Here is a 14998-nt window from a genome sequence, read left to right as displayed (position 1 = left end):
AGTTTCTCTCTGGGAAGGAGACCTTTTCACTGTCAGTGCCAAGCAAAATGCAAAGACAAATAATAATTTGTGTTCTTGCGTTTAATACTCCTCCAGTGATCTGCTGCATGTGATTTAATTTAAAGACAAATAATAATTTGTGTTTCTTGCGTTTAATACGCCTCCAGGGATCTGCTACATGTGATTTAATTCCCTTGTGGTTTTACCCACAAATGCTTTGGCAGCTTAAAAGATAAACGACACCTCTTATAACTCCACTGATGAATCCCTTAATGGGAATGGATTTTCCTGTGTGAGGGTGATGAACGCAAGAAGGCGTGTGTGTGTGTGTGTGTGTGTGTGTGTGTGTGTGTGTGTGTGTGTGTGTGTGTGTGTGTGTGTGTGTGTGTGTGTGTGTGTGTGTGTGTGTGTGTGTGTGTGAATAAAATGACCATTTCTGTGGATTGCAGGGCCCGGGGAGATTAGAGGTGGAGTTCAAAGTTGTTCTAAATTTGCTCTCAAGCATATCATAATTTAGTAAAGCCCCGCTATGTCAGCCGGTAGAACACAAGCCCTCGTGAATGGCAATCTTTTGTTTACTCTGTTGTAAATATGCTCACAGCTTCTTAATCTAGTTTTCTTTCCCACAGGACTAATTGAGGCTCAGCGTCCATCTTTTTTCTTTTCTTTTTATAACACAAACAATAATGCAGAAACAAACATACAATACAGTATATACATATACCTACATACAGCACATCAACATATACCATATATATGGTATATATAATTTAACACAATAACAAAAAACTACCCCATTTCAGGGCCCCAAAAAACAATAATAATAGCATCCATCTTTCAAACAGCACAGAAAATGTGTCTATCGATGAACCCTGTCAAAGTGTAAATTAAAATTATATTATCTTATAATATTATAATAATATAATAATATTCATCTCTTTGAAATCCTTATTCTTATGTGCACGTCACATCCGTGTATTCAGACTGAAATGGCAGCACAGAGCTGCAGGCTTCAGGCACTGTCCGTGGTGCTGAAAGGGAGGCAGTCGTGTTCAGGAGTTTCATGAAAAGTTATGTCTGTCTGTGATTCTGAAAGGGAGGCAGCTGTGTTCTAGCCTGACAAGCCAGCCCCACATCCAGATGTTGGGTCTGGGAACCATTGGCTGGGCTCAATCCGAGGGGCGGGATAAACGGTTGTCTTTCAATTTCCCTCTGCACGCAATAGGATAGCGCTACAACCAGGCAGAGCAACGAAGAAAGAAGAGAAGCTAGTTGATAGATTAAAATTTTGCTGTATCCGGTCGGCAAAACTCCGAACACATCTTCCTTTTTTAAGAATGACTTAAGCCGTTCTTTGTTCTTTTCTCAAAGAAAAGCTTAACTCCAAGTCTTTCAGAAGACCGCTGTTCCCAGCAGCAGCAGCCATAAGCCCACCCACCGACTCTAGAGTTTGGTTTTTCCAGCTCGCAAGTCAACGGAGAGTTGCTAGACCCCCCTGGCAGCAAAATAATTTTGCTGCGGCTAGGGTGCATCTAGATTTCTAGGTTAGCTGTGTTCAGGAGTTCCATTAAAATGTAGGTCTCTGTCCATGGTGCTGAAAGGGAGGCGGCTGTGTTCAGGAGTTCCATGTCTCTGTCCGTGGTGCTGAAAGGGAGGCAGCTGTGTTCAGGAGTTTCGTGAAAAGTGTTGTCTCTGTCCGTGGTGCTGAAAGGGAGGCAGCTTTGTTCAGGAGTTCCATGTCTCTGTCCGTGGTTCTGAAAGGGCAAAGTGTCTTACTACTCCTATTGCTCTAGAACCGGGGTACTATGAGCGGAGAGTTTCAAACTCAAAGTGAAGTAAAAATGAATATAAATGTGTAAAGATTACAACCGGTTGAGATGGAAAAATTAATCATTATGCAATTTTTAAGCGGCCTTGGCCGTAATCTACATTGTTTTACTTGACTTCAGACGTCACTGCGCCTTCTGAGTTTATGCATTTGAAGAGTTAGTTTTCTATGTATTTACTTATTTTGATGTGGGATTTGTTTTGAACTCCTTATTCTTTTTTGATTAATTATTTGTTATTCAAGATACAATACAATGACAGTGTCACTTGTGATAAGAGGACACATCTGTTGTTTTGCACAGTTCATAGAAATAAATAAAATATTCATTAATTTGCCTGCAGCTAAATCGTGATTCGTATCCAATCGTGAGTTGAGTGTATCGTTATATCCCTCATATATAATGGGCTTTTTTTTGTGAAATCTTAGAATATTTCTATAGTTTCTGTTGGCAGCAGGTGCTTACAGTAAAATAGTATCTGAGAAATGTTGTCGTGCAGCTTCCATGAGATGAATGGGTCCAGCTAGAAGCCAGAGTTTATGGTCACAGAGCACAGAGGCAGCTAAATCCCAAAGTAAACCAGCTGCTTTCTCTGATTTTCCAGCCTGCTGGAGCTTTGGGACCCAAAGCCCCAGAATGCTGGTTGATTACCTGCCAGAGAGAGGAGGGGGCCTGATAAACTTAATGCATTGTTTTTCCCTCATTGGCACATAAATTGCATTTGGCTGCTGGCTGGTGTGAAGTTCCCACCCTGTATGTAGTGTAGGAATGTTTTGCTAAATATGCTCGAAAAAGCCACATGCTCCAAATCGCACATTCTTTTTCCAACTCGAACTGGATTGCCCCATTTCTGTACCATTTATTAAACATTCAGCTCAGAGGAATATTCAATAATCTGGCTTTAAGGATTGAAATCATGTGCATGCAGTCAAAGGAAATGTTTGAATAAAGTGCTATTTATATGCTAAAATGTCCAGTAGGGCTGCAACTAACCATTATTATTTTCATCATTGATTAATCTATCAATTATTTTCTTGATTAATTGATTAGTTATTTGGTTTTGTCAAATGTCAGAAAATGGTGAAAAATGTCTATCCCAGTTTCTCAATGTCATTGGGGGGGAGGGGGTGTCTTTAAATGTCTTGTTTTGTTCACAACTCAAAGATATTCAGTTAAATATGGTTCAAAACAGAAAAGAGCAGGGAATTTCCATATTATTTTTTAGGGCATTTTAAGCCTTTAATTCCACAGGACAGATGAAGACATGAAAGGGGAGAGAGAGAGAGGGGGGAATGACATGCAGCAAAGGGCCACAGGTCGGAGTCGAACCTGCTGAGGTTAGCTGAGCTAACCCGGCCACAACTAAAATGACTTTAATTATTATTCAATTATCAAGTAGTCTAATTGATTAATCGACTAATCATAGCAGCTCTTATGTCAAGTACTGCTTTTTTTATTAGATTTTTTACTTTATTTAGAACAGCTGAATAGAGACAGGAAATAGGGTAGAGAGAGGGGGGATGACATGCAGCAAAGGGCCTCAGGTTGGATTTGAAACCGGGCCGCTGGCAAAGACTGAGCCTACGTGGGGCGCGCACTCTACCAGGTGAGCTATAGACACTAACTTTAAAACAAAGCTTGGAATCAAACCATTACGTCCCGAATTATCCATAAATATAATAAAACAATGCTATTTACAACAATCGATGTCTTCAACAGGTGCACGAACATGGAGCTGAGCAAGTTTTTACAGGGTCTACTTACCCAAATGACAAACTATTTTTCTTATTTGTGGTTTCTATCTTTACATATGTTTCGTCCAGTTTTTGAGAAATCTGAGATATTTCTGCCTTCAGCCCAATACAATGAAGGCTCATGTGTTTTAGTTTGTGCCGCTCTCAGCAGTGGGAATGTAAAAAAATCCAAATTTATCTCTTTCCAGAAAACAGCGTCCCTGTCACTCTGGAACGTGCTGTCACATTTAGTCATTTGAACTATAGCTTCAGTAGAGAGTATGAGCTCACAGAACTGGTGGCAGGAATCTCAGAGATAGATATCTTTAAACCTGGAAAAAAACCTGCACGGATAGATACCACAAGAAGAAAATGTTTTTTTTTGTAATGTGGATTAACTGACCCTTTAAATTGTCCACTGTTCGGAAAACAGACAGTAAAAGAGAGACTCTGAGGAGTATAACATTCATGGGAATTTAATCCTGAGCTCACAGAGGCACCGGCGGGTCAAGAGGCGGCCTCCTCCGCCCTTTAGCACTTACTGTTAATTAAAGCTGTTGAGGTTTGAGGCTCCCCAGTCTGCTGCTGCGGGGCGAAATATAAACCTCACATCAATTCCCTCACGGTGTCTCTGACAGGTGCAACAAGATTCATTCTTAATTGAAAACGCCCGACCGACTGCAATTTCAGAAAGGGGATGATTGATTGATCAAGCCCAGGAGCTAGATGGCGTCCCGGTGGCGCCCTGCGAGGAAGAACGCCCATTTCTCCGCGAGGATCGGAGTGCCGAGCAGAGTTCATTTGGATACTCAGCGAGCTGAATGAGCGCAAGCAGCCTGGCAAATTGAATTCTCACTTGTAGGCGAGGTTTTTCTTAATTGCGCGTGACATATTCTCCGAACAGAATCTGTAAAGTTCCATTTATTGTCTGTTTGTGTGCGTTTCCCTCACTTCCGTATGTCTTTTCGTTCACAATAAATTATTTTCTGGTCATCCATTCATTAGTCTGCACATTCGAGATTTACCAGCTGTACTTCAATATGGCACAAACCTGCTAGACGTTTTTAGGAACATTCATGTAATGTCTGTTTTGCTCCCCTCCATTCAGACTAGTACACATTCAGAAAGGTGCCTGTTTGAAACTCAAACTCAAAAATTAAATGTGATGTCATATAAATTAGGGTTTATTGGCCGTGAATGAAGAAAAAAACATGGAAGCATGGAAAAAAGCACTGTGGGGAAAAAGTGCCCCAAAATAAGGTAATTTTCAATTTTTGACCTGGAAGGAGAAGAAGTTCATAGTCTACAGGAAGACAACACAAGGGTTAAAAGGTTTAGGCATTCTTACACAAAAACATAAGCAATATATTGCACAAAGTTTCCATTTGCATTCGAAATTTAACTCCAACAATTTACTTATTTATCTACACCAGTGCCCCCTGTGTAGCGATGCTCACTCTTCCCAATAAAGCTAGCTTAACTGAATTATCCATGTGTGCCCTGGTCTTCACATGCAATACTACTGCTGCTTGTAGCTTTCTGCAGAGCCGTCGTACCCCAAAATAACTTACAGAAGGCCCTCAAACCATTCAATATGCAAGCTACTATAAAAGGTTAGCACACTTACACAACCTAGTTTGAGTGAGACGGAGGAAGAGAGCTCTCTTTTCCCGGTCAGGCTCCGAGATGACGTTATCTTCTGCCTTCTGCCTAGAAGTGTTTTTTTATCTTCTTTACAGCTCACAGAAACGTGATACGACTAGTGTCTGGCTTTTGTTTGATATGTAGTGTCGGTAAAAAATGTCGAGTTTCCTCCTAGTGAAATGCTCTGAGTGAATTTAAGATGGGCCTTAATTGTGAAGAGTAGACCTGGAAGATCCAGCGTTATGCCATTGTTATACATTTTTTCTCAACCTCTATTGTGTTTAGTTTTAGTCACAGTTTATTAATATTGCAATATCCAACGCTGTCCAAACGCCAAGTGTGAAGTAGATTGGATGAACGGTGCTCGAGATATTTGAAAGTCAACGGACGCACACGCACGCACGCACACACGCACACACACACACACACACACACACACACAAAGGGAGGTTCCTGCGGACTCATGAGTGCTGTTTGTCCAGGTCCTGAAGGCTTTCTCAGTTACAAATCTTCTCTTGCCACACAGAGGGTCATGTTAAGAAAACAATTTCACCACAAGGTCCATTTAATAGCTGTTCTGGTGCTTTTGATCATATTACATGATCTTCATCAGCAGATGTGATGTAGCAAGATGTATCTGTTTGACATTACTGGTTTGTGTGAAATAAACACATAAAACTGGGTATTTAGCATAGATCATGGTCACTACTGACTACTGTTGGACTTCTAGGACCCCCACCAGCTCTCTCTATATTGTATGTCTAGGCTTTTTATTCATGTATTGTACGTCTTGCTGTATGTAATTGCCCTCCAGGGACACAAATAAAGTTTAAGGTTTTATACAGCTGATATACTAAAAGATTTATTTTAAGAAAATGTGATCATATAGCCTACCTTCCAATTCATTTTATATTTTTTTTATTTATTGCTTTAATTTCTACTTTTCTTTTTTCTTACTGTGTATTTAAGCACTCTTTCTTCCTAAGTGTGTTATGTTATGTCATCATAATGTAAGATTGTAATTAGATTAGATTCAGTCATTGCACAAGTAAGGACAACCAGTACAACGAAATGCATTTCAACATCTAACCAGTAGTGCAATCATTAAAAAGTGCTTTTTTTTTCTTCATAGCAGTGCTTGAAAAAAGACATAAAACACAGAATGCAGCATGGTCATGTTAGTCCATTATTAAAGGGGTGATAGAATGCAAAACCGATTTTACCCTGTCATAGTTGAATAATGACAGTTCGGTGGGTAAATAGGACATACATAGAAGCTCAGAATCCCACTGACACCCCTTTACTATGAAAATCTCATATTTTGAAACTGCCTCTGAAAACGGGCGAATCCCAACAAAGCTGGAAGTTGACGTCAACCTCCCAAAAACCGGAACCTTTGTCAGCCCATAGGTGTATTAAGAGAACGGTCACGCCCCAACATTTACATAGGCTACACAACTGACCTGAGATCAGGTAGTCTTCTGAATCTAGCTAGGTCACGCAGATCTCTGCTATTCCATTACAAAATTCACTTCTGAAACTTTTTTATGCGAGAAATCAACCATATAAAGCTCAAATATGGGCCGCTTTACGAAAATGGATGGCTAATTGCAAATTTTCTCCGACTGTGTGTCGGAGTTTAGTGCCGGTGTTGGTGCTGCCTGGGTTGCTACATCGCCGCCCTGACCGCAGTGTCAGCGAGCTTGTTACGCCCGCAATCTTTTACCGCAGCCCGCAGGTTCCAGTTAATCTTATAATGGGTATGTGTGTTGAGTTATTTAAACAAACAATCGGGGAAATAAACGCCTCTTGTCCGTGAGTCTCATTGATAGAGCCGCGGTGAGATGGAGTCCATCAATGAGAGCTAGCTAGCCTCCTCCTAACTCTGACATTCAAAAAAATACATTCAATTGAAATCCGAAATCGGACAAGTGTTAGCTAAGCTTTGTAAGACCTTGAGGAACCTGTAATATTCATGCTGTGACGAAATTCAAACTGTAAATATACTTTAGTTATGCGAAAGTGAGCACGCTGCGGTATTTCCCCATTGTAATGAATGGGACATATAGCAAGCAGCTGCTCGTCCTACAAAGACGCCTTGCGTTCATAAAAATGCCTTAAAATCAAATCGGACACAACGGTTAGCTTTATAAGACATTGGGGAATGAGTTGTATAAATGGCATGACGAAATTCAAACTGTAAATAGAATTTAGTTATGGCGACAGTGTAGCTAGCTAGCTGCAGTATTTCCCCATTGTAATGAATGGGACATATAGCAAGCAGCTGCTCGTCCTACAAAGACGCCTCGCGTTCATAAAAATGCCTTAAAATCAAATCGGACACAACGGTTAGCTTTATAAGACATTGGGGAATGATGTTATATAAGTGGCGTGACGAAATTCAAACCGTAAATATATTAGTTATGCCGGCAGCTGGCCGCGGAGCCCCGTAGTGCAGTATCCACAAAGGGTGACTTTGCCCTGGGTATGGAGCCCAGCAGGCTGTCGCTTTCTCGTCAGACTGTGTGGAGCTCCTAAAGTCCAACACGTCTTACCAAATTTGCAATTAGCCATCAATTTTTGTAAAACGGCCCATATTTGAGCTTTATATAGTTGATTTCTCGCTTAAAAAAGTCTCAGAAGTGAATTTGGTAATGAAACATTGCAGTGTCTGGAATATGAGATTCCATTTCTCACACATTTCATATGAGATGAAATGTGTATTGGGGATTCGCCCAACCAATCAGCGCGCGTCTCTAATGTGTGCGTATGGCAAGTCGCTCAACCAATCAGCGTGCAGCTCATCTAAATATTCATGACCATACCATATTTGGAAGAAAAGCTCTTGTTACAAATAGGGCCAAAACACAGGGATGCATAAGGGCCAATAAAATATCAACCAGGCCATTTTCAGCCCAACCAATGTTACATACCCCATTAGGAGACCATAAGGAACAGTGTGAAATTCCCTATATAATCATTCTATCACCATAACTGTCAAGTATCCCGTTTTGGCCGGGAAAGTCCCGTATTTTACCCTTCTTTCCCGCCGTCCTCCCGTATTAGTATTTTCCCGTAAATCTCCCGTATTTTAACCTGCGTTATTAAAAAATAATACCCTGGGTCCGAGCGGAGTAAAAAAAAAACATTCCCAATCTGAGCTCTGTCACTAGCCTCGCGATAACTGCCACGTGCAGTATCCTACTACAGATACTGTAGATGGCAGTTGTCGCGAGTTTAGTGTGTGAGGTCAGATGATGAGTGACAACGCAGGAAAAAAAAAAAAAAAACCAGAGACGGATGATGGACGCTTCGACAGAGACGGTGCGCTGCCAAAACTTCTGAAGGCTTTACTATGCATCCCCCATAGCAATGCAAGTTGAGAAAGGGTGTTTAGCATGGTACGAAAGATTGTTCCAGAGAATAGGATGACGTTAGACAACAGAACTGTTTGCACTCTACTCTCATGTAAACCACTCTTGTGTAAACCACTCTGTAAACCACTCTGGCCCCGCCCACAAATACACTCCTTCCAAAACAATCTTAAAGAATGCAAAGTCTGCAACAAATTTATACAATAACTCACTAAAAGAGTAAAGAAAAGTTATGTAAAATGAAAAGAAAAACTGTAAAAGAAAAGCAATATGAAATGAAAAGAATGTGTGGAATGAAAATAAAATGTAAAGACAAGCAATGTTATAAATTGTAAATGTTTTCAGCATTCTGCATCAAGTGGTGATTTTAGCTTTCTTGTACACCTGTCTTAAAATGTAAGGAATACTGGAGCTTGGTTGGGGGGGTGGGACTGCTTGCGGTGGGCGCCGGAAAATTTCCCTTATTTTCAAATCCAAAACTTGACAGGTATGTTCTATCACCCCTTTAAAGTGCATTAGCAAATGAAGTGCATAGAGTTCTGAGAAATCAGACAGTCCATATAATAAATTAGTAGAGACAGAATGCAGTATGATCATATATAGTGCATTGTTGAGGTGCATTAATAAAGTGCATAGTGATCATAGGTAGTGGGACAGTCCATAGTCCATGTGCAGAAATGGAGAATGGAGAACAGTCCATGACTTGGGGGTGTGTGGTCCTTGGTGATATTGTGTAATGTTCAATGAAAGGAACATAACTGACTTATTCTTTTAAAGTACGACGCAGAACGGTTCTACAATTGTTTGGGTCACATGATGTTTGGCTATCACGTGTGACACACCCACCAATCGAAAGTTAACGTACCTCAAAAGCCTGTTTTCTACAGTTTATGCTCAAAGCCCGTTGCACACCGTTGCACACGGTTCCGAGGGAACATCGTTTTGAACGTGCCCCTGTTAGCTTAAACAGAGCAGTGCCGTGTGCAAAAGTCTGCTGTCCGCTAAGACACGACTACGTGTTTGTTCTGTCTTCTTGTCAAGCTAACCTGAGGCAACTGAACTGTAAGACATTAACGTTATTTATTTCAATAACCGAACGCACCTGCTCTTAATTGATAGCTAATTGAAACATGTCAGGCTGCCAGCTGTGGTCGGAAACTTCAGTATCTCATTAACAGTAAGTCGCAAGTGGAGTGCTTCTGTCCTTTCTGATTCAGAGTGCCTCTAATTAAGTTCAAACGATGGCTTTAGTTACTTGTTTGCACAGAGGTAGCTTTAGGCGGCCATTTTAGTCACTGTAACATAAATATATGTACATACCTGTCAAGTTTTGGATTTGAAAATAAGGGAAATTTTCCGGCGCCCACCGCAAGCAGTCCCACCACCCCAACCAAGCTCCAGTATCCCTTACATTTTAAGACAGGTGTACAAGAAAGCTAAAATCACCACTTGATGCAGAATGCTGAAAACATTTACAATGTATAACATTGCTTGTCTTTACATTTTATTTTCATTCCACACACTTTTCATTTCATAGCCTATTGCTTTTCTTTTACAGTTTTTCTTTTCATTTCACATAACTTTTCTTTACTCTTTTAGTGAGTTATTGTATAAATTTGTTGCAGACTTTGCATACTTTAAGATTGTTTTGGAAGGAGTGTATTTGTGGGCTGGGCCAGAGTGGTTTACATGAGAGTAGAGTGCAAACAGTTCTGTGGTCTAACGTCATCCTATTCTCTGGAACAATCTTTCGTACCATGCTAAACACCCTTTCTCAACTTGTATTGCTATGGGGGATGCATAGTAAAGCCTTCAGAAGTTTTGGCAGCGCACCGTCTCTGTCGAAGCGTCCATCATCCGTCTCTGTTTTTTTTTTTTTTCCCTGCGTTGTCACTCAACATCGGACCTCACACACTAACCTCGCTACAACTGCCATCTACAGTATCTGTAGTAGGATACTGCACGTGGCAGTTATCGCGAGGCAGTGACAGAACGAGCTCAGATTGGGAATGTTTTTTTTTTACTCCGCTCGCCGACCCGGGGTTATTATTTAATAATAACGCAGGTAAAATACGTAAATTACGCGGAAAATAAAAGGGGAGGACGGCGGGAAAGAAGGGTAAAATACGGGACTTTCCCGGCCAAAACGGGATACTTGACAGGTATGTTATGTATCGTTACAGGCAGCTACACGTAGCATGGAGCAGCTCCACATACCGCAGCAGTTATAGTCTATGGGAACTAACGGGTTTTTTTGTCTGTCAAAATGTACTTCTGAGTACTGAAATACACATTTTAGAGCAGGGGTCTTCAACGTGTTTAAAGCCAAGGACCCCTAATCTGAGAGAGAGACGGAGCAGGGACCCCCTACTAGCTACATTGTTTTATCAAATGTAGTTGCATATTAAACTGGGCCTACACTAAAAGCCTGTAGTGTGTATAATAATAATAATAATAATAATAATAATAATAATAATAATAAATATATATATTATATTATTATTGTTATTTATTATTATTATTTGTACATATAAAACTATGAAAATAATTGTTGGTATGACTTAATCATGTTTTTGTGTTAAACATACATGTGGCAGTGAATCCTTAGTGACTACCTTACCTATAGGCCAGTAACCCTATCATTGTCTTTTTTTCCCTCAAATAGGCTGATTAATATTTGCTCATAATATGTTGGTTTCATGTGGAGGCTTTTTTTAATGTATATTTTTTGAGGATTTTTGAAAGAATTGAGTCCTTTTACTTGAAATACTACTGACTACAATTTCCTGATGATACTTACGTACTTTTACTTAAGTAACATTTTCAATGCAGGACTTTGACTTGTAACCAAGTAGTTCTACAGTACAGTGTGGTGTTAGTACTTTTACTGCAGTAAAATATCTGAATAGTTGCCTGGTTGCAGGCAGCCATACAAAAAACTTGGGTCAGTTTAGGGGCCCTTGACGCAAAGAAGTTTTGGGAACCACTGGACTATGGGGTGTCAGTTGTAGTTGAGTTGCTATGGAGACGTGACTCCCCTGCCTCTGCTGTGTATCTGCCTCCGCTAGCTGCTCATCTGTCTCCTCTCCCTGTTTCCACCTGTCCAGGTGCGATATTTGAGGAGAATGCCGTGCGGGACGATGAGGTTTTCCAGCTGGCCGTGTCTGACCTGAGTCTCAGCGATGACGTCCTGCAGAGCGAGAAGATCACTCACTCTATCAAACTCATCGAGCCCAACAACCCGTTCCAGGCGGTGCAGGAAGGTAAGGTCGCTGTGCGAAGCCTCTTTTATACGGTGCGACTGTCTGTGTGTGTTTGTGACGCTTCCAGGTTAGACCAAGGTGCTTTTTTTTGCCAGATTCGGGTTTGTTGTTGTTGCGGCGGCGTGTGTGTGTGTGTGTGTTATACACTATGTGTCCTACTTGCTTTGGCTTGTTAATGTTTAGGTTTTTGCCGGTTCTGTCTCTTGGTGGAGTATCCTCCCGGCTAATGACCCAGGTATCGACCGCCTGAACGCTGTTTAAATCGCGGCTGCCGCCTGCTCTGTTTCTGCTCTCGGAGGACGCTGTTGGTCTTTTGATGCTCTCTATCACTCCCTTCCCTCTCGTTCTTTCTCTCAGTTGCTGGGCCCTGGTTTCGTCCGTGCAGAGGAAGCTAGGGGGAAGCGCTGAGCTGTGTTGAGTCTATATATACATACATACATACATACATACATACATACATACATACATACATACACACACACACTACCGGTCAAAAGTTTGGGGTCACTTATAAATTTCCATTCCAGAAAGGATACCAGCTGAGATCAGTTGCATTGTTTTTTTAACCAGGGCAGCAGTTTTCAGATTACGTTATGTGCTTACATAATTGCAAAAGGGTTCTCGACTGTTGTAGACAGAAGTGGCTGAAGAAACGCTTGAAATCCATGCTTTTTGGTCTTAACGTCATACCCAAATTATGCAATGATCTCAGCTGGTATTCTGTCTGGAATGGAAATTTATAAGTGACCCCAAACTTTTGTGTGTGTGTGTGTGTGTGTGTGTGTATGCCAGAAAGCTGACCTTAAAGTCTCCTCAGTTCTATAATTGGTCATGTTGTAAGATGGTTCTGATTCTGACGTCGCAGAAACTCGCAGTGATTAACGTGATGATGAAGACAGAAATGTTGACAATGGTGATAATTAAAGAGGCGCTATGCAGTTTTTTTTTCTTCGCTGTTTTCTCTCCTTTTGCTGGCAGGTTTCTCTATAGAGCTCCCCCCCTCTACAGGTTTCTCTATAGAGCCCCCCCCCCCTACAGGTTTCTCTATAGAGCCCCCCCCACAGCTCCTATGTTTACTGGTGTCTGACTCCTCTCTCGGTCAGTCTGCTGTTTCCTCTTTCTCTGTTCCTCTGACGATGCTTTCCTAGCTTTCTGCTTCTTCTCAGCCATGACGATAGTGTGAAAAACGCCATCTCTACCTTCGCCGGCCCAAAGTTGCAAGGGTGGTTTTTCCGCTCACAGGCTCGAAAAAAGTCATATAACCATTCCAATGGCTTATAATTGTGAAGCTGTTCAGTTAAGGTAAATTAAGCTAAAAAAAAACTGCATAGTTCCCTTTTTAAAGCATGGTGAGATGATGAAGACATGAATGTGGGAATGAGGATGAAGGCTTTGTTGTTGATAAAGATGGCTGCTGATGATGATGGTGAAGACTAACCGGATATAATGATGAGATATAAGGGAAAAACTACATCAGTATTATTATAGTGCAGCTCATTATAGAGTAGCTTATACGTGTATTTTATAGAAATACTGAGGTCACTTTCTTGCTACAATCTCATTCAATCTCATTTTAAATATTGTTATAATATTGTAACACACACAACTTGCCCAAAGGTCACTGCAATAACACGGCTCGCTTATGTTTTATGGATCTCTGCAGAGCTCCTCAGTTTTCCAGTTCAGTCAACGGTAACACAACAGAGTGTTGCTGCTGCACCATCTTTGATCGGTCCGTCAATATTTAGTAAGCTGAACAAATCTCTTTCCACAGCTGGAAACCAGAGTAAGTCTCAGAAAGACGGCTCGGAGTTGTTCATGTTAAAAAATATCGACTTGGCGAGTGCGATCACAGAGCTGACACACTTCAGTTAGGTTTCTTGGAAGTTTCTTTTTTGTTGTTTTTGTTTTTTGACACCTCAGGCAGTGTTACATTTCATAACCGAGCAGAATCGTGTGAGGGCGTCTGAGTCCCCTGCTTGCTTTTCTGCGCCTTTTCTCTCAGAGCGAGGCTGTAACATCAGCTGGATTACATCCATCACGACGAGACCAGAGGTCGGAGCCTCCTGATTGGATGAGCCAAACATTTGGGCGACTGAAGGCTGGGTTGTAATCATGTGCCACGGAGGTGCAGATAAATCAAGTTGCTGTTGGGTGGGGGAGAGGCCTAAGTGACACATTTTGATTTGAATATCGTTAAAAAGCAACACAATCATGATCTCCATTATAATCCCACCTCCTTCTGACAATACTGTACGACTTGAAGTACTACCGTGGCTATTCTGTTGTGAAAAATCATGGTATATTTATAGTTGTTTTACATATATTACAATTTTCAAAGCAAAGTGTTTGATGGCTCTTAATTTCTGTTTAAGTCGAGACAAACTGCAGAAAAACATTTGGATTTTTCCAACTGTCATCTTTAAAGTGCTCATATTATGCCCATTTTCAGGTTCATAATTGTATTTAGAGGTTGTACCAGAATATGTTTACATGGTTTAATTTGCAGAGAACACCATATTTTTGTTGTACTGCACATTGCTGCAGCTCCTCTTTTCACCCTGTGTGTTGAGCTCTCTGTTTTAGCTACAGAGTGAGACATCTCACTTCTGTTCCATCACAACATGTGATAACTCTTAATTTTTCCGAGACAAAATGCAGAAAAAACCTGTTGGATTTGTCCAACTGCCATCTTAAAACAACACTTTGTGGCAACGTGTTTAACTTAGTTAATCCACATCCAAAATTAGGGATGAACAGATCTGACACTGATATGTTATCAAGCCAAAACTGACTTTTTTTTTCTTCTGCTTCCTTTTACGCCAACACTTCTAATACTCATAATTGATCATTGCCTGTGTGGCAGGACATTTCTCCGGCTTACAGGCAGTGATGCCTTGTTGTGGCAACGTGTAATTAAATTCATCGACCTCCAATCTATACGGAGACTAGAGGTCGACCATCGTGGGTTTTTCTGTGGTCGATGCCGATCTTTAGAAATCAGGTCAGCCGATAGGCCGATAAATGCTGCCGATTTATTTTGGCCGATACATGTGCTTGTTTTTAAACCTCTATTTGAAAGATAAAATGTAACACTAACAATTACTTAAGATATACAAAGTTTCTCAACAACATTTATTGAACACTGCACCAATCTG

At 41.0% G+C, this 14998-nt stretch overlaps 1 protein-coding gene across 1 annotated transcript in view; it reads left to right on the top strand.

Annotated features, from left to right (window-relative positions):
• Positions 1-10702: 10702 nt before the first annotated feature.
• LOC120551580 (glutamate receptor ionotropic, delta-1-like) overlaps positions 10703-14998 on the top strand; it is a gene marked incomplete at its 5' end in the record, with an annotated part of 570300 nt that continues 566004 nt past the window's right edge. Inside the window, 2 exons of the mRNA XM_039789066.1 lie at positions 10703-10739; positions 11685-11840. Coding sequence (XP_039645000.1) covers positions 10703-10739; positions 11685-11840 — 193 coding nt within the window. The remainder of the gene's footprint in view (positions 10740-11684; positions 11841-14998) is intronic.

Source organism: Perca fluviatilis, chromosome 21 (assembly GCF_010015445.1).
Source record: "Perca fluviatilis chromosome 21, GENO_Pfluv_1.0, whole genome shotgun sequence".
NCBI lineage: Eukaryota > Metazoa > Chordata > Actinopteri > Perciformes > Percidae > Perca > Perca fluviatilis.
The sequence above is the reverse complement of the archived record's forward strand: the minus strand, read 5'-3'. Positions and strand labels throughout refer to the sequence as shown.